This window comes from Thamnophis sirtalis, unplaced genomic scaffold, assembly GCF_051295495.1.
Source record: "Thamnophis sirtalis isolate CommonGarterSnake01/CBP01778 unplaced genomic scaffold, rThaSir2_p1.2 scaffold_13, whole genome shotgun sequence".
NCBI classification, from domain to species: Eukaryota; Metazoa; Chordata; class Lepidosauria; order Squamata; family Natricidae; genus Thamnophis; species Thamnophis sirtalis.
The window spans coordinates 22,067,148-22,087,469 of NW_028261393.1; the positions used below are offsets into that span (position 1 = coordinate 22,067,148).

The 20,322-nt window shown below is 41.5% G+C and overlaps 1 protein-coding gene across 1 annotated transcript; it reads left to right on the forward strand.

Moving 5' to 3' along the window:
* Window positions 1–731: 731 nt before the first annotated feature.
* Window positions 732–10,465, forward strand: TRAPPC3 (trafficking protein particle complex subunit 3). The gene is made up of 5 exons (XM_014074693.2): window positions 732–907; window positions 6,137–6,234; window positions 6,462–6,561; window positions 7,585–7,767; window positions 8,488–10,465. The coding sequence occupies exons 1-5, from the start codon at window positions 863–865 to the stop codon at window positions 8,605–8,607; spliced, it is 546 nt and encodes a 181-aa protein (XP_013930168.2). The 5' UTR covers window positions 732–862; the 3' UTR covers window positions 8,608–10,465.
* Window positions 10,466–20,322: the final 9,857 nt, after the last annotated feature.

Genomic DNA, 20,322 nt, shown 5'->3' on the forward strand with positions numbered 1-20,322 from the left:
TGTGGACTTTCAACTTCCAGAATTCCCACCCTGGCCTGGGGAATTCTGAGAGTTGGAAATCCACAAGTCTTAAAGTTGCCAAGTTTGAACACTACTGAACTAGACTATAGCTGAAGTCCACACATACAACCCCAACCCCCGTTCATTCCACATTCAAAAGGAGCATATTTTTAATGTTTTCATAGATGCCATATACTTGAACCACAAATTAAACATCCTGTGAAGAGTCTGATTTTTACCATTGCGTTATTGTCCATGTGGGTTGCTATCTGGAGGGTACGTCCTAAACTTTTTGACAAACTTAAAAAAAGTTGAGAAACACTGACAACAAACATTTCTGCTCAGCCACCAGTGGTTTGGAAATAATATTGCCAATTCCCCTGCTCGCATACCATCTCATCTTAATTTATGTTTATCTTATATTAATATCCCTATCTTTAATAATTTAAGATAAATAATTTATCAACAATTTAATTCTTTTATGATCAATAAAACAGATCTTTGAGAGCAGCTAAATGCTGACACCTACTGGGACACAAGGAACATGTCGATCTCATCGATGGGGGGGACCCCTAAATATAACATTCCCTGCTGCCTTGGAATAAGCTCGCGCAAGCATGCTAGGAATTGTAGGAAGGAATCGTGGCTGCAGGAAGCCCGCGCAGGCGTAATTCAACAAATCGTCTTCCGCCTCCCTCTCGCGCAGACTCTTTGGCAGGCGTTTAACCTGTCGCCAGCTGAATGCTGGGAGTCGTAGTCCTCTGCCTCAGGAAAGCGACAAGGCGGAGGCAGGGCGGTTTGCTTCTCCCGGAGCTCCTCTTCCCGGCCGGGCGAGCGGCTCGGCGGCGGCAGCGGCGGCAAAATGGCACGTCAGGGCAGCCGAGGAGGCTCCGAGAGCAAGAAAATGGTAAAGGCCGGTGGCGGGGCGGGGACACGAAGGAAGGCGGGCGTTGGGCGTTCGCCTGGCGGGCCTTGAAGGAGGGGGAAATATGCTATGTTTGTAATGGCCACCATGAATAGATGCTGCGCGTCAGGGTTTCCCTGCTAATGTTGGTGCCTTTGCCAGGCGGAAAAAAAAGCAGGCACGTAAAAGAGGTGGTGGGGATGAGGCTGACAGGCGGGCCGCCCCCGAGGAAGCCCAGAGGGTCCTAAAAAGTCAGAAAGGGACCTTAATTAGAGCCTATTTTCAAAAAGGCACCAAGAGGAGTTAACCTAATCCTGCCTAGCTTCTTCTCTGGTAACAGTGTACTACTAACCAGAGCATACAAAACCTTTGCTAGACCAGTTCTCGAATACAGCTCATCTGCCTGGAATCTGCACTGTATATCAGACATTAATACAGTTGAGTGAGTCCAGAGGTATGTCACGAGAAGAGTCCTCCACTCCTGCTCACAACAGAATCCCTTATGCCACCAGGTTTGAAATTTTGGGCTTAGACAACTTAGAACTACGCTCCCTACGTCTGACCTAAGCGTAGTACATAAAATTATCTGCTACAATGTCTTACCTGTCAACGACTACTTCAGCTTCAACTGTATTGCACACAATAGATACAAACTCAAGGTAAACCTCTCCAAACTCTATTGCAGAAAATACCACTTCAGCAACAAAGTGGTCATTGCCTGGAATGCTCTAACTGACTCTATGAATTCATCCCAAAACCCCCGTAGCTTTAACCTTAGACTGTTTACTGTTGACCTCACCCCATTCCTAAGAGGACTGTAAAGGGGACGTGCATAAGCGCACGAATGTGCCTACCATCCCTGTCCTAACAACCCTATTTATTGGTATTCATTTCATGTATTCAGAATCATGTTTATACTTATATATGTTATCTAATAAATGCTTGATGAAATAGATAGATAGATAGATAGATAGATAGATAGATGATAGATAGATAGATAGATAGATAGATAGATAGATAGATAGATAGATGATAGATGATAGATAGATAGATGATAGATAGATGATAGATAGATGATAGATAGAGAAAAGCATATTTGGTCAAGAGGAAAAATATCAAGCTTTATGTAATCATCATATTGTCCTATATGTTGTATTATATATTATTATATTTAATAATAATGCCCTGTATGATGCATTATGTTATATTATCCTTATATATAATAATATTGTCCCTGCGTGTGCGTGCGCGCGCACACACACACCCACACACCATGTATTCATCATATAGGATTGACTTACATGCTGTATTTATATATTAATATGTAGTTATATGATATTATTATCCTTTATGGTATTATCCTATTATACTGTTACAAACATGTAATAATAATAATAGTACCTTTTGCATTTTTCTTCTTGATTCCCTTTGCCTTTTCTTATTTATGGAATTGGGGTCCCTTTCCTATTTTTAATTGCAATTATTTTCATTATCACTTATTAATGGATGCACATGAAATATTAATATTGTATACCTTTCCACATCTTGGTAATTAGGGTATTTTATTTATTAATTTTATTATTTATTAAACTTACATGCCCTCCCCCTCAATCTCAACAACTCTGAATCTCACAAAAACAAGCAAACAGAATACAATAAAATCAAGCAAAAAATTTCACTAGGAAACCTAGTGACTTGGTTTATACAGTTAGAAATGTTGATTAAAGTGATAGGCAGGTTCCCCTAACTTTTCTGGTTTACAAGATCATTTTCATAATAGTCAAAAGATGAACAGTCTGAATGCTTCAGAAATACTTTTAAAATTATAAAATATAAAGTGTTACAAAATAAAACTCACCAGATATATCAAATCTGAAAGAAAATGTTGGCAAGATGTATGACTGCATAAAATAAAATGTTTCATCTTGATAGTTTACAAGAGACAATGCGCAAGGAATAATAAGTAGAATACAACATAGAATACAATAAAATTAAGAAAACCAAACTATAATCAAACTGAGGTGAAGTCAAGTGTCAAATGCCATCTGGATTGGGGCAAAAGAGTGATCAAAATGCATGAGATATGGCAGCTTTCCATATCCAAAAACTATAATACTGGGGAAGTGTTAACATGTTGCAGAGTGAAGACAAGTTGAGGTAGACATTGTAGACGAATAAACATTTTTGCTTGGTGTAGCAAATGTAGACCAAGATATGCTTTTCTCTCTTACAGCATTAGAAATCAGGAATTCAGGAGAAGGAAACACTTCTATATGTAATGCATAGTTAGGCCATCAGATATAATAGTGGACACCAATTCAGATTGTTTTAGACATATGCATTGCAAATTTAGGTAATGAATAGCGTCTAGTCTTATGAATTGGGTAGTGCCTCCTAAATCCTAGCAGTATACTTAAATTATAGGAGCTGAGGAAACATATTGGGACTGTTCCTTTCTGTCTATGCCTGTGTGTTTCATGAATGCATTTGGTCAGCCACTGTGTCTATGAAATGCTGGACTAGATAGACAATTGGGCAGATCCTACTTAGTCATTGATATGTCCACATCTCAGTTCAAGACCTGAGATTGCCTCAACACAAATGTTGAAGGGCCCACCTGGATTTCATATTTTTGTAGGGTGATTGAACAGGGATTTGTAAAAACTCATTTTCCCAAGTCACATCATTTGTTGGTTACTTTGGGCCTGTGGGTCCTTCTTCCTCTGCATGGATATGGATGAGGGAGGGAGGGTTAGTAAACCTAGTGGATTCCAGAGAGAGAATTGATGGATTTGGTGGATTCTGGGATACTCTGGGAGATTTCCATTGTGAGGTGGGCAATCCTGCCAGTTGGGATCGTTCTAGTTCTTTAACATTAAGGTGTAATGCTGATTTTATTGACTCCTCTCTTGAGCCTAGGTGCATTTTTATAAAAATCTAAATGTTTCTATACTTCAACAATAATGGGATTAGGACATATAAGAATCAACCAGATCTCTCAAGCATGTGTAACCTGCTTCCTTTGCTTTCTTTGCTACTAATTGTGATAGATTTTCATCTTGTTGGAAAATGGTTTCAGCATGTCTAGTTCAAAGTCCAAATTGTTTAGATTTCTAAACAAGGTCATGGATTAACAGATTTAATTTACAGGAAGATAGATTGCAATTGAATGCAGTGAAGAACTTTCTAACAGTAAGAACAGTTTCTCCATGGAACCAATAACATTGCATAAGAGTGAGCTTCCCTTTGTTGGATGTGTTCAAATCCAGTCAAATGCTTTGATTTGGATTCCTGTAATGAACAAACATCAGTAGCCTAAATGGCAGCTTCTAAGTCAATGCCACCATTTGGTTTTACTCCAAAACAGTGAATCTTTATGAACAATAGCCACAATTCCTCTCTTTTTAATAGCTATAGATGGGCAAAATGTTCAGAAACGAACTGTTAGCTGTTGAGCATTCTCCATTCTGTCATGCACTGTTTTTTTCCATTTGCCTTGTCAATAGTTATTAAAATATGTGGCGGTGTTACTAACCCTTCCTTTACTTTTTTCTCTTTTTCCACTCTGCAATTATCAGCTAGGTTACAGAAATCTTCAGGCTCCCTTTCCAAGCTTTCTAATTCTACAAAACAGCTTTATGTAGCTTTATAATGCTAATTCTATAAAGCAGCTTGGCCAGTCTGGATCTCCTATTAACCTTCAACTCTCTGTATCCTCTGCTGACTGATGGCTATGGTGTCTCTGGATCCATTTGATACCAGGATTCCAAGTCGTAGCTTACAAAGGATCTTGCTTCCCCCCCCCCTCACTATAATAAAAGCAGTATTGTGGTGCAAGCTCTACCGCTGTGAGTTATTGTGACATATGCAAAAAAATAAGGTGGGGTGAATGAGGCTTCTGCCATGCACTACTTTTCTCAGCCTGAATCCCCTTTGCTGCCTTGACAGATGACATTGGTTGCAAAACATCTAAAACTATGCAAAATGCAACCACTCAGAAAAAGAGGTGTGGATTGTTGGATTGCTGCCCTCAATATTGCTACTCTGTAGAAATAGCATCATGTTGAATGAACCTTAACTTCACACATGACTTGATTGTCTCTTCTGTGTTTTTGCTTTGTGTCAGCACGTGAGAATGTGGTGTGATTTCTATTGTCTCACTAAACTCTGATGTCTTTTTTTTCTCCTTTTCTGCTTGCCTGCTGCTTTCATTCTGTAGTATTGGTATTTGCCATTCATTTCACCTTCTGCATCTATGCATCTCATGGTAGGTTTTAGGTTTCTTAATCTGAGACTAGACATTTCTGCTATATGAAATGAGATTTTAATAAAATCTTAAAGTCTTAAGCAGGGTTTGTCAATATATACTGCCGTACCTTTTAAAACCTTTACATTTTCATCTCTTAATAGGAAGGCATTTGTGTAGCCAATAACTGATGGATTGGTTATTCAACTTTAAGTTTTAGGGATGGGTGAAAAATACAGCAAGTATATTTTTTGTCTTTGTTGATGGTGTCTACATTTCTGCTGAAAGTTTATTAGCTTTGTGGTTCCTTTGAGTTTTTAAGTGGAATATTATTGAAACAATGCAAGTCAAAAAAATCCTTCTTATAAGAACTGAACACTTGGAATCTGTCAAATGCCTTTCTTTTTTTCAGTGACCATTTTCATCTTGAAACCAAGGAATTCAATTTTGTGAAATTGTTTGCTCTGAAAAGTTCCGCTGATCCAATGTTTGGGCCAAACTATTGATTAGGTCTGGCCACAGGGAGTATGTGACTCCATTGTTCCAATAGCTTAATTGTCTCTTTTATGGAAGTATCACTTTGTGTGCCAAATTCTATCCTCACTCAAGCAAGTATTGATTAATGAACACAGGAGCAGTTGTTACGCCAAGAATATTAAGGGATTGGGTTAGAATTTATGGGCTATCTGTTGGTAGCCATCTTCAAGTCATAGAAGAATCACTGATGCTAAGGAAAAGCAGAAGTCTCTCCCCATTTTCTATTTCTTCTTCATATCTTTAGGACAGAGTTGTTTTATTTATTCTTCTCGCCCTCATTCAAAACATATGGCCCTTGCAGTATTCATGCTCTTCACTATTCTGGTGAAGCAAGTCTTCTTGTTCATTTTTTTTTTCTTGTGACAGACTAAGCTGTGGCTGGGTCAGACCCTAAATATTTGCACCCTTTTTTGTCTGGTATATGCTAAATATGTTATGAATTTGTCTAGAGCTCGGAGCTCTTCACTTTGACGTATGGGGCTTTGGTCACTCAGCTGTGTAAGGACTACGAGAATGATGAAGATGTCAACAAGCAGCTTGACAAAATGTAAGTAACAGAAACAACATGGGTGTTCTCAGGTTAGAAATGCCTGAAACCCCTTTTCCATGGGTTATTTGCTTTGCAGAATAAAACTAATTTTATCCATTCCTTGGAATTTGGGAAAATAAATGAGCATGGGTTTCCTTCCTAAAGCCTCAGAGTGTTTCCCTCCAGTCTGACTTGCTTGGTGTGACCACAGTTTCATGGCATCTTGCTTTTGGCTGCTTTAATAGGGGCTACAACATAGGTGTTCGACTTGTGGAAGACTTTCTAGCACGATCCAATGTTGGGAGATGTCATGACTTTCGAGAAACGGCAGATGTGATTGCAAAGGTGATGCCTCTTTTTGACTCTTCGGCTTTGTTTCTGCATGTTTATTGTTTGCTTCTGTTGCTGTTAAATCTTATTTTCTTTGAACTTATTATAGCTATATATTAGGAACACAATTTTCTCAGTACAAAACAAATTTCACTCTCTTAGTTTATTAGTATTGTTTCACTTCTGTTTTATTTAAAAATAGAGACAATTCCAGAAAACAGCTGAAAACAAGGCTAGTTTTCAGCTGTTTTCTGAAATTGTCCCTAACTTTAAATAAAACAGAAGTGAATCAATAATAATAAAAAAATGAAAAGTGTTTTTATTATCAAAGCTGGATATCTCTGACTTTTTACGAAGAAGTTAAGTAAGATGAGATAATTTTGTAACAGGAAAAAAAAAGGAAACAGGATCAGCATTTCTCCTATTCCCATGTAAGACAATGGTCTAAATCAGGGGTGTCAAATTCGATTTCATTGAGGGCCTCATCAGGGTTGTGCTTGACCTTGAGGGGCCGGGGTGGATGTGGCCAGGGTGGGCATGGTCAGCTCGACGTGTCTTGTGTACGTGGGTGCCTGTGGTGACCCAAACATTCTGCCAGCAAAAACAGGCTCCCGAGCTCCGTTTTTGGCTGCAATGGCCTCCTGCAACCCTCTGCCAGCTAAAATGGAGCTTGGTTTTCATTGGCAGAGGCACCACAGGCTGTTCCTTTGTTGTTTCAAGGGCGGCCCTGAGGGCCGGATGCTGCCCCTAGACCTTGAGTTTGACACCCCTGGTCTAAATGTTACCACTGTTTTTAGAAGGGGAAGGCATCAGACGAAATGCAGAGAATTACTTATCAAAATCAGTTGTCAGGATTCTGATAACTTCAATATTGTCTTATCTGGTGTGTGGAAAAGAGCTTACTTAAGTATGTTACGTTGAAGAATTGCTGGGGTTTGCTTTGTGGTCGTTTGTTTGTTGATGTGTAAAAAATAGTGGCTTGCTAAATCTTTCCCTCTTTGAACCCAGTTCTTCTCTCATATCTGTTTCTCTTAATAGGTAGCATTTAAAATGTACTTGGGTATCACACCAAGCATCACAAACTGGAGTCCGGCAGGCGACGAATTCTCCCTTATCTTGGAAAACAATCCACTGGTGGATTTTGTGGAATTACCAGACAACCATTCCTCTCTTATTTACTCTAACCTCTTATGTGGGGTGCTCCGGGGAGCCCTGGAAATGGTGAGAAGAAGAGGAGACCAGTTGAACCAATGGCCCTGGTGGCTGCTTTTAATGAAATGCAAAATTCAAAATAAATTGTGGACATTAAGTACATGGGTTTATGTTAAAAAGTATCAACAGTATGTTAAAGTAATGGATAGCATTCATTTGGTAATATTAGATTTCCGTTAGGTCTGTGAGTCGGAGGACATCAATTGAAAGAATTTAAGTATTTTCCAACTTTTCCATCTAAAAAAAATTCTCTAAAATTTCCTCCATATATTCAAGTGCACTTGTGTTAATAAAATGGTTAGTTTTCAGACTGTTAACACTGTAGTATTGTGAAGGCCAAAATAGTGTTCTCATTTATCTGGACTGGATCAACTCTTTGTATTGCATTCATGGGCCATCTCTTATAAGGATTCTAAGTAGCTCACAGTCAGATAGCTACAGTATCAATGAGGATGACTTTGGAACCTTTCGTGATATGTCCTAAGAACAATTCGTGAGTCCATCAAATCCTCAATACAAAGAGAGCAGGGGAAATCACATCGCTTACAAGACAGGAAGGTCGATAAAGGCAGTACAAGAAAGACTGTATATGGAAGAAGGGTGACTTTTCATAAATAACAGGATGTATCTTGGCATGAATACCTGTCCTTTTCAAAGGGGTTTGGCACTTTATGGAGCTGTTGTAGGGAAACATCTCAAAAGTGTGGACTTCCCTCTCTCTCATCATAGGTACAGATGGCTGTGGATGTCAGATTTCTCCTGGACACCTTGAAAGGGGATGGAGTCACAGAAATAAGGATGAAGTTTATCAGGCGGATTGAAGACAACCTCCCAGTTGGAGAGGAGTGAGTCTTGAGCAGCCTTCATACTGGACTGGAAGGGATGAAGTCACTGAATCGGAGCTTCATTCGCATACAGTACCCTGTGTACTTTGAGACACTGACTGGTTAAGACGTCAATTCATTTGAAATAGTCTGTTTTATTTCCACAGATTTCTATTAAAAGCTTTTGTAGGATGTAGAACTCTTTTCATATTCATCAGAAACACAAGGCACCCTTTTCCTTGTTACCACGCTTAGCTCCATGCAAAAATACAGGATATTAAAACTAATTTTGAACCTTGGAATAATTCCAGATGCCACTTTCGTTCTGCAGTATGTGAAGAATTCTGCCATTATTGTCCTCTGTGTATGCTGGTCAGTTTTCCTTCACAGGGAAGCCATTCCTGATAGCACAGAATGTATTCTATGATTTGAAAGAATTGAGAGCTCCTAATGGATTTGGACTTGTCCTTTTAGTTTTGCCATTCAACAAAACAATTAAAATGTATGTTGAATCAAAAGCTGGATCCATTTTGACAGTCCTGAAAGAAGTGGGTCATTGAAACTCAACAGAATCCCAGTTAGTTGGTTGTTTCCAGTTTCGTCTGTCTTCCTAGTTGGTTGGGCAAAATAGTTTTAATGAACCAATGATGTAGGGCTCAAGTTTCAAATGTTTATATAATGTCAGAAAAATGATATTCTCTCTGAGGGCCTCTTCTTTAGCACATCTTTGATTTTGGTAACTAATTGAAGAGTTGTTCACACCAGCTTTGTTTTCAAAAATATTACCATTGGGCATCTGTGCTGAGAAGATAGAGATGGTAGTAGCATGTTTCACGTGCATTCAAGTTTTTCTTAAGAAAAAGGGCTCTCAAGATTGCAGAGAGAAGGGTATAAACAGCCTTGCGTGGTAGATTGATCAGTGTATCAAATGCTGGATGATTGAAGGGAATTTGAAGAGTATCTTGGCAGAGCTTAAAAGTGAACATTCACTGAGTTCGTCATTGTGTGTATCTTATGAGGTTCTAAGCTTTCTATTGGACAGAACAGCCTTTGTTGCATTTTATGGACAAATCTGTACTAAATGGCGGAAATCCCTTGAATTGAGGATCCCATGGAGAATGTATGCTTTAAACATAGAAATGCCTGCAATGCTTGAAAAGGCACAAGAGGCTTCTGGTGATCTCTGTCTTCTTAAAGCATAATGGAATCCATTATCCCATGCTGATGTTGGTGAAAAGATTGCAGTACTTCATTCGCTAGAGAAATTAATTGGTGGTTGGGAGGCTTTATGATTTACTTGTGTGGGCATCAACTGAATGGTATTTTAAAAGTTGGCAAAGGGAGCCGTACTTATTTGATGACTTGGTCTTGTAAATAATGCTCTGGGTAATATGTGCAGCGGGAGAATGAAATGGCTTACCTAATTGCAAGAAAATGAAAACCAAACAGTTGCTTTCTCAAGACAGTGGGGCCATTTTTAAGGGTATATTGGTCACATTTTCCGGCGCTCTTCTATGATTTTTCTCAGTTGCTTTGCAGAAGCATAGACACAATATGCTTTTTTGCATCATAATGGATAAAAATTTGAGCATACTTGCTTTGGAATAATTAATTCTGACTGTTGGAGGAGTCTAGCCCTGAGAAAATCATTTTTGTTTCTTTTGTAATTTTTCATAGTTTTGAAAAATTACGTTGATCTACAGCTGATTGGTGAATATTGATTAGTTGGATGCGATTTACACCTTTTTATTTGTATATGGGGTATGTCATATGTTCCATTTTTGAAGGTATTGTTTTGAATCTCTTATATTAAAGACACTCTTAAATTAAGGTGTATGGCAGTAGATTCATAGTTAATTTTATTAAATTTTATCCTATTTTCACTCTCCTCTCTTTTTCCACACTTTAGCAACATAGATTTTTAATTGATTGTATTTCTATGGCCATCTATCTCACAAGGAATGTCTGGATGGTATACAGCAATTAAATTAACTATATAAAAATAAACATAAAAATATAAATCATTATTAAAATTAAACATTATTAAAAGTTAAAATATACAACCACAAAACAGAGTAAAAGAGAGTAAATATATCAACCACATTAGTGGAGCCATCCTATAATATTACTGGTTCTCTGGCTGACATAACAGACCTTAAGGATCTTCCAGAGTGCTAAGAGGGATGGAGCTAACCTGAATTCAGGGATGGGAGAATATTCCAGCCAGGCAAATGTCACGGCAGAGAAGCTCTCTCCTCCTATAAATTCCTAGCACGAGGGTGGGCATATATGACCCCTTTATGATTTCAACTCCCAGAATTCCTCAGCCAGCCATGTGAGTGGGACTTGAAGTCCACAGGTCATAAAGGAATCATAGTGGCCCACCTCTGCTCTAGCAGATGGTACCTGCTGCATGTCTTCTCTGTTGGGTCTAGTGGGATGGGCTGATATAATTGGGGGAGGTCCCATGCCATAAAGGGTTTTAAAAGTTAAAACCAGTGCCATGAATTGGTTGGAGAAGCAAACTGGCAGCCAATGTGTATCGTGCTGTCCTGGGGCCACGCATAACTGCATTCTGCATAATTGAAACTTCTGAATACTCTTCAAGGGCAACCGCATGTAGAGCACATTACTATTTTGGAGGTGATTAGGGCACGAGTAGCTGAACAAAGCCCCCTGATCAGGAACAGCACAATTGGCAGCCGATAAGCTCTGTAAAGACCCTTCTAACCATGACTGCTACCTGCTCTTTGAGGACCACCAGATGGTGAACCAGATCTGTCTGGAGCAGTGCAACTCCATCTACCACGAAAGATTGAATAGTCCTAGAACCCCTAGGCCCCCAAACCCAAAGCCACTCAGTCTTGCAGTGTAGAGCTGAAGACTGTTGTTCCCTCTCCAGACCCTCATAGTCTCCAGGCCATAGGATAAGATATTCATGGCATTACTTAATTTGGATGGGACACTGTGTCAGCCTCTGTTTTGCTTGCCACGCTTGCTTGCTATCAGTTGCCAGAGGAACTGGAGGGGGGCATAGTAATGGGGAAGGGAATATTGTACTGGAGGAGTCTTGTTCTCACCATCTTCTGCGCATGCTGGTGGCTGATGTTTGGATTTGGTCAAGGCCAACCGTTCCACATACCAACTTGATGAGGCTGTTTGAAGATGCACCCCACACGACATCTTAGGGAGTTGCAGATTGGACAATAGGTTGGGGAATTGGGGGGAGGATACTGGGTAAACGTTTGATATGTATTTGTTCCTGCCTTTCTGGCTCAGATCTTGCTTTCTTTTAGCTGTTTTCATATCTAGTAAAAGTACTTTATTAAAATGGAGTTGAGGCTTTCCTTTCTTGGATATTGAAGGAGGCATGCTTCACACACTGTTACATAATTGGGTGTCATCAATGTCCTGATGATACCTCACCCCATGGCAATAGATGGACTCACCCAGTTGCCTCATAGAGATGATACAAAGGAGAGGAGAGCACCAAACCCTGTGCCACCCCATAAAATAGGGGCCAAGAGCAGGACCTCTCCTCTCCAACCACCACCTATTGGAATCAACTCCAGAGAAAGGAGGCAAATCAGCACATCCTCATGTCATCTACTTTCAATCCTCTGAGCGATTCCAGAAGGACACCATGGCCAATGGGATCGAAAACCACCAAGAGATCAAGTAGGGCAAGGATCAACACACTACCACCATCATGCTTGCCATCGAGATCTTCCAAAAGTAAAACCAGTGCTGTTTCTCTCCTACAGCTATTCCTGAATCCAAGATTCCAGATAATCTTCTTGCTCCAAGGTCCTTTGAAGGGTTCCACCACAAAACCGCGGTAGACTAAAGCGCGCTTGACGAAAGCGCGTACGTGATGAAAACAGCACGCTGTGAGCGGTAAACTTAAAATTAAAGGGTAAATCTAAACCTAACCCCCCCAAACCTTAACCTAACGCTAAACCTAACGCTAACCCTTAACCTAACCCTAAACCTAACCCTAACGCTTAACGTAACCCTAAACCTAAACCTAACCCTTACCTTTATGTGAATCGGCTTGCTTTAAAAGCGCTTTTTAAAGCGCCCTTTTTTCTCCGCGGTCGTATTTGTCGCGCTGCTGATGACGTCAGGTACGCGCTTTAATCGGGCGCGCTTTAGTGGACCGCGGTTTTGACGGGTCACGCTTTGAAGCTGTCACCCAACCACTTTCTCAAACGGATTGAAGCCTCCAAAACCATAAGACTGGGGAATCCCACTGCCAATGCAGAAATGGAGCTCAAGCAGGGAGGTGGTGTATGACAGGGGAGCTGGTACAACGACCACAATCTCAATGGATCCCTAGAGCCCAACTTAATGAACAAGATCCCACATCCAGCCGTGATCCGACAAAAGGGCGAACGACAAAACTGCGCCGACTAAACCGTGTCGCTAAAACCGCGACGTCATCAACGCGCCGACAACAACGTGGCGACAACAGCGTGGAGACAGAAGGGCGATTTCAGTCGACAGAGGGGCGATTTAAGTTAAGGTAAGGGTTAGGTTTAGGGTTAGGTTTAGCGTTACGTTTAGGGTTAGGTTTAGCATTAGGTTTAGCGTTACGTTTAGGGTTAGGGTTAGGGTTAGCGTTACATTTAGGGTTAGGGTTAGCGTTACATTTAGGGTTAGGTTTAGATTTAGGGTTAGGTTTAGTTTTACAGCGCGCTTCTGTCGCCGCGCTGTTGTTGGTGCAATTCAGCGCTCATTCGTCGGAGCGCTTTAAAACACACAGTTTTGTCACCGCGGTTTAGTCAGGCGTGGTTTTGTTTTTCGCCCTTTTGTCGGTGAACCCATCCAGCGACCTGTGGAGAGCGTCCTCTGGAAGACATAAGAGATTGCTGGATGATGATCATCAAACTGGCACTCCTACCTTAGTCTTGGATCATGCCATACTCGAAACCCAACTGGGCACGTCTCTGAAAGAGCCATCACAACCACCTGGATCCAGCCAGGTCTTGGCAGCGCATGCCAAGTTAGCCCTCTCATCAATGATTAGATTGCACACAAAGGAGGCTTTATTACAGACTGACATGGCATTTAAAAGCAGGAAACCAGGCCCCCCTGAAGTTCAGTTGATTGGGTACAAGAACCTGGGGAGGGTTTGAGAAACAATGGTGACCAAAGTCAGGGAACAATCACGTTTTGGATTGTGCCACTCAGGTTTTGTGGAAACAAGTGGAAACCGTGTGCTAGTTATCCCAAAAGTTGGTCAGTGGCACCACACCATTCTGCTGCTTCTAATAATTGGGATGGCAAAAACACAAAAACATGATTTACCAAGTGAATTCATTCTTAGGATAAGCGCTGGCAGAATTCTTTCTCTCATTGTATAGGCCTTCCACTAGATGTCCCTAGTTATCTAGAAGGAATCACTTGGAAGGAAGGGCTGGCTGCTCTCTGCACCACAGAAGTTTTACTTTTCTTTTTCAAAAAACTGGTAATGGTAGAAAGGTGAATGTATTATTTGTATACTATCTGTCATTCTACAGTACTCCTCTTTACACAATTTAAAATTTAAGATGCATTAAAAATTAAAAGATACAAATCAGAGATCGTAAATAATGGAGGGAAAACTTTGGGACATGTTACTTGCCAAGGTGCATAGAAATTGTTTCAGGGCTATTATTCTAAGCCTAATCTCCACTGAGGAGGTCATGTCCAATCAATTAATATAAAGTTGTCCCTAATGCTAACTGTAAACCTTTTAGCTGGTCTTCTTGTCTTTGAAAAGGATGGAAAGAGAGCTCTGTGGCTATTTATGCAAACAGATCAGAGGTGGGTTGCCCCCGGTTCTGCCAAATTAGGCAGAAACGGTAGCGGTGGCGGTGGGAGGCTCCACCCACCCACCCGGATGCTTTGCGCATGAGCACGCGCACGAGCAAACCGGTAGTAAACCAGCTAGCAATCCACCACTGAAACAGATAGTAAGAATTGGGCCATGTCTTTTTTCTGTATTCTTGTTTTATACTTCTGTAGATTCCAGTTTTTAGCAGGGGAACATAGAAACCTAAACCCTGCCATGCTGGATTGTGCCAGGACAACAAAAACATCACTGTAAAACAGACTCACCCCCTCCCTTCACTTATCTCAATTAACATAAAATAAAAAATCAGAGTATGTTTCTAATTTAGATAATTTCTTTTCCAACTTAAACTTCTAACTGCTGATGCTTGGTGATGTTTAAACTGTAGCATTAAGGTTTTATTTTATAATCTCATAGTTACCAGTCTAATTTTGGCTTTCCAGAAGTGATCTCTGTTGGCTCTGGAAATTCCCCCATAAAAAATGTATTTTGTAAAACGATTTAGCTTCAAGATGGATCTCTGCAGAGGTGGTATTCAGCCGGTTCAGACAGGTTCTGGTATACAGGTAGCGGAAATTTTGAGTAGTTCGGAGAACCGGCAAATACCACCTCTGACTGGCCCCGCCCTCCCGCCCCTGCCGTTCCCTGTCCTATATTCCCTTGTTTTTTAGCTCAGCTGATTCGTGCAGCAGCGTGGATTGCTGTGCCCCAGCTGAGCTAAAAAAACAGTTCAGCTCACCAGTGCTGACACCAAGGGTGGTCTTTGAGTGCGTGTGTTAGGCACGAGCACGTGCGCAAAGCACACTCATAAAACCGGTAAGAAAAGGTTTCCCACCACTACTGTACTTTCTATGAAACATCATGTGATGTGATGTCTTATACTAGGATGCTTTCTTCGTTGTAATTAACATTTTGTGGTGGCAGTAAGTTGAGTTTCTTCTCTGGGTTTTCAGCTAGTAGTTGAAGACGTTTCCTTAATAAAGATGGATAACTAAACTTTTTATGGTTGATGCTAATAGTGACCAAATTTGTTCCGGCTGCATAGACTGGAGAGACTCCCTGTATGTCCAGTGATAGAGACAGAAGTCTGTGCTTTGTAGCTTACTGAGAAAGAGGGAGGTGAATTGTCCAATTACAGTATATGCTATTTATTTTTGAATGGTTGATGCTGTTTTAAACATTGAACACCCTATTGGGGACCTCTCTGCTTTCCCATGCTCAGCTTTTAATGAATTAATAAGTCAACTGTTTACAGAAAACTTCCCCACATCATCTCTGATCCTCTCGATGTATTTAGAGTTTAGAGTTTCCTATCATTTAGAAGTGAAACATTTCAGTGGAATGAATTCTGAGCCAAATGGCTCCCATTGGTTCTAAATAGACATATTTCTCAAAAAGAATTGCATTTTTTTTATTCCTTTGAGTTTGGGCCAAGGATGAAATCTTGCCATCCTCTTATTGGCAAAGTGGAGAAGAAGCAGAAAGCTATTTTAGAACAGAGTACAACATCAGAGCACAATATCTAACATGCCCCAAACTTAACCCCAATTTCAGAAACCTACATTTATTGTCTTATCAGAAACACAACACTTATCTTACCAGTAATGAAACACTAATAATTAATTTTCATGCAACTGCATGTCAGTGTATGAATGTCTGAAATTTAAGCAAGACAGTTTTGTAAAGGGCTGGAAAACTGTCTTGGTGAATCTAGAAGTCGAGTCCTGACAACTGGACTCCTTTCCTTTTTGTTTTGACGCATTTCACGGCTTCTTTTCTTTTTCTCAAACCAAAAAGAAAGCTCCAATTGCCATGACTCAACTCCTAGACAGCTCCACCCGGAGAACTGAGAATCTTCATCAACAAACTTGGTGAATATTGCAAATTAATGGAAGAGGAAGGTCTGAACTGTGCAACCAATCCTTTGTGGCAAGATCTACTCAATGGTGAGATTCAAAAAAAAATCACTGCCAGTTCTGTGGGCCTGGCTTTGTGGGCGTGGCAGAAGAAGGGTACTGCAAAATCCCCATTCCCACCCCACTCCTGGGGGAATGTTACTGCAAAATCCCCTTTCTGTCCCCAACCCACTAACTGCTTTCCAGCTCCATTCTCCTGTTCAGGGCAACAAAAGAAGATCAGCTGGGAGGCAGCAGGGGCGGGGCCAGCCTATTTGCCAGTTCTCTGAACTACTCAAAATTTCCGCTACCAGTTCTCCCAAACCTTCCGAACTGGCTGAATACCACCTCTGGATCTACTCAATATGTGGGAAAGGAACAGTTTTGGGAGCAACATATTGATTTGTCTGTTTTACATTGGCCTTGCTTCAACAACTGTCAAACCTGTCTCTTGTACACATATCAAATGGGGATCTCAAAAAAAAAAAAAGGTTTTTGCTGTTGCACAAGTTGGATTTCGGCAGCACTTAGGCACCAACATTTCAAAAAATCCCACTGCCATGGGTTATTCAAGGTCAGGCCATATAGGGGAAGGGAGAGACAAGTTTTAAATACAAAACAAATGTAATTGAGGAAGGGAGGCGGAATTGGGCTCCAGATAGGAGGAGCAGACATGATTTATTGCTCTGGTGGGGATCTTGTGAAAAGGATAGAAAGCAGTTGCTCAACTGTCATCATTGCTTCACTGGCGAGGCGGCTGCCATTGCCACTGCTGAAGCGCCACATTCAAAGGCGGCTGGGAAAAAAAATGCTTTCTATTTTGCCTCCTTTGTGAAAGTTGAAAAATGGGAGGAAAAGCCGTATTCTGGCATAGAAAATGCAGTATTTCCTGGCATAGAAAAGGCAGTCAACTTGCACACCCAACGCTAGTGCTTGTTCAAGACCATCCTTCCCAGGCATTATTAAGAGGTTTCTTTGTTAATTGAGTTTTGCCTCATTTTACAACTTTTCTTGCCACATTTGTTAAGTTAATCACTGCAGTCGTTAAATTAGTAACACCATTGTTAAGTGAATCTGGTTTCCCCTTTGTCTTTGCCTGTCAGAAGGCACAAAAGGGGATCACATGACTCAGGTACGACACAAGCATCCGAATGTAAATCACATGAACATGGGGATGTTGCAATGGTCATAAGTGTGAAAAATGGTCATAAATCATTTCAATGCTGTTCTAACTTTGAACGGTCACTAAGTGAACTGTTGTAAGTCGAGAACTACCTATAGTAAAAGGCTTCCATCCAGTTTTCTCTGGGGTGGAACGGGGTTTTGCATGAACTGAATGCCACTAAGGAAGGCTTCCCTTCCACCTGAATGCAGACTTACAACCATTCATTTAGTGACCGTTCAAAATTATAACAGCACTGAAAAAATGGACATGATAGTTTTTCACACTTACAACCATTGCACCATCCCTATGGTCATGTAGTCAAAATGACACTTGGCAACTGGCTGATGTTTATGATGGTTGCAGGGTCCCGGGGTCAAGCAAAATCAATGAGGAAGCCAGGTTCACTTAATCATGTAATACTAACTTAATAATTGTGGTGATTCATTTGTCATCTGTGGCAAGAAAGGTCATAAAATGGGGCAAAACTCACTTATCAAATGTTTCACTTCACAACAGAAATGTTGGGCTCAATTGGGGTCATAGGCAAGGGTGAAATCCAGCAGGTTCTGACAGGTTCTGGAGAACCAGTAGCAGAAATTTTGAGTAGTCCGGAGAACCGGCAAATGCCACCTCAGGCTGGCCCCAGAGTGGGGAGGGAATGGGGATTTTGCAGTATTCTTCCCTTGCCATGCCCACCAAGCCACGCCCACCAAGCCACGCCCACAGAACCGGTAGTAAAAAAAAATGAATTTCACCACTGGTCAGAGGCTTAAGTATCACTTGTATCACTGTATCACTTGAGCAGAAAAGGTCCGGTTCTGATTTGCCTCTGCCTTGTTGCTGGCCTCTTGAGATGGCTACCATTATTCCTCACCAGGAACCCTGCAGGATGGATCATGGCTTCACGCACAGAAAATTTGTGGGGGGGGGGTTGTCCAAAACATCTTCATTTCAAATAGTCAGGTAGGAAATCATGGTGGGTTATATCTCTGGCAGGATTGTTTGGCGACTAAAGTGATCATGTAGCCGGTCCTCGATTTACCATCATTTGTTTAGCAACCATTTGAAGTTACCACAATACAGAACAGCTGGTCCTCGCACTTATGACTGTCGCAGCGTCCCCATGATCACATGATCAGTATCTGGGAACTTGGCAACCAGCATATATTTAAAACGGTTGCAATGTCCCAGGGTTAGGTCATTAGGTCATCACCATGTGCAGGGGTGGGTTCCTGCCAGTTCTAATCTCTTCTATAGAACAAGTTCTACAAATCTACCAAGCTGTTTAGAACCAGTTTCAGCTCCCTCCCCCCCCTGTCCTCACCACGCTTGCCCTGTCCGCCGCTCACTGATTGGCTGGCTCACTAATCGCACCGCCCGCCTCTAAGAGTCCTATCTAAACCTTAAAGTCTTAAAGCTGTCAAGTTTGAATATCCCTGGGTTTTTTTTTCTAAAGGATTGGGGTGAAAGCGTCTTGTAAGTTGACAGCTTTAAGACTTGCGTGCTTCAATGCCAGAGTTCCTGAGCCAACATGACTGGAGGAGGAGTTCTGGGAGTTGAACTCCACAAATCTTAAAACTGTCAACCTTAAGAGCCAAGGTGGCACAGTGGTTAAATGCAGCACTGCAGGCTACTGCTAGATCAGCAGGTCAGCGGTTCAAATCTCACCGGCTCAGGGTTGACTCAGCCTTCCATCCTTCCGAGGTGGGTAAAATGAGGACCCGGATTGTTGTTGGGGGCAATATGCTGACTCTCTGTAAACCGCTTAGAGAGGCCTGAAAGGCCTATGAAGCGGTATATATAAGTCTACTGCTATTGAACACCCCTGGGTTTTTTTCTAAAGGGTTAGGGGTGCAAGGGTCTTGTAACTTGACAGCTTTAAGACTTGTGTGCTTCAAAAGCCAGAGTTTCTGAGCCAACATTTTGGTTGCTAAGCAAGAGCGTTGTTAAGTGAGTTTCACCACATTTTACAAGTTGGCTATGCCCACCCAGTCACATGACTGCCAAGCCATTCCCACTTGGTCACATGGCCAGCAAGCCACTCCCACAAAGTAGGCCACACATACAGAAGAGGTTCTAAAAAAAATTGAAACCCACCACTGACCATGTGAGACCTTCCCAGCCAGCTTCCAACAAACAAAGTCAGTGGTGGAAGCTGGATTTGTTTAATGACTACTTGACTCCCTTAACAACCACAGTGATTTGAATAACCATGTCAAAAAAGAATCATAAAATCGGGTGTGATTCACTTAAGAACCTTGCTTATTCTGGTGCCAATTGTAGTCATAAGTCAAGGACTATCAATTAGGGTTGCTTGGTTCTGGGTTAAAAGAATGCATACATACACGCCCTAAGTATCTCTGATTGGATGCAACCAGTACTGTTTTAAATCCCTCAAAAGTGGTTAGGCCTAAATGTTTTGAGATGCAACATAGAATAATAGAGCTGGAAGGGCCCTTGGAGGTCTTCTAGTCCAACCTCCTGCTCGAGCAGGAGACCCTATATCAGTGGTGGGTTGCCAATTTGGGGCGCTCATGCACGCACCTGCGCAGAAGTGTCTGGGCGGGTGGCCGGAGCCTCCCCCCCTGCTATTACTGGTTCGCCCGATCCAGGCTAAACCGGGAGCAACCCACCTCTGCCCTGAGCCAAGGTGGCGCAGTGGTTAAATGCAGCACTGCAGGCTACTGCTAGATCAGCAGGTCAGCGGTTCAAATCTCACCGGCTCAGGGTTGACTCAGCCTTCCATCCTTCTGAGGTGGGTAAAATGAGGACCCAGATTGTTGGGGGCAATATGCTGACTCTCTGTAAACCGCTTAGAGAGGCCTGAAAGGCCTATGAAGCGGT

What these genes read in the sequence shown, in the direction of transcription:
- TRAPPC3 (XM_014074693.2), top strand. Translation starts at nt 863, where the DNA reads ATGGCACGTCAGGGCAGCCGAGGAGGCTCCGAGAGCAAGAAAATG. An exon ending in GCTCCGAGAGCAAGAAAATG is followed by an intron (nt 908 to 6,136) that starts GTAAAGGCCGGT and finishes GAATTTGTCTAG; the next exon opens with AGCTCGGAGCTCTTCACTTT. An exon ending in AACAAGCAGCTTGACAAAAT is followed by an intron (nt 6,235 to 6,461) that starts GTAAGTAACAGA and finishes CTGCTTTAATAG; the next exon opens with GGGCTACAACATAGGTGTTC.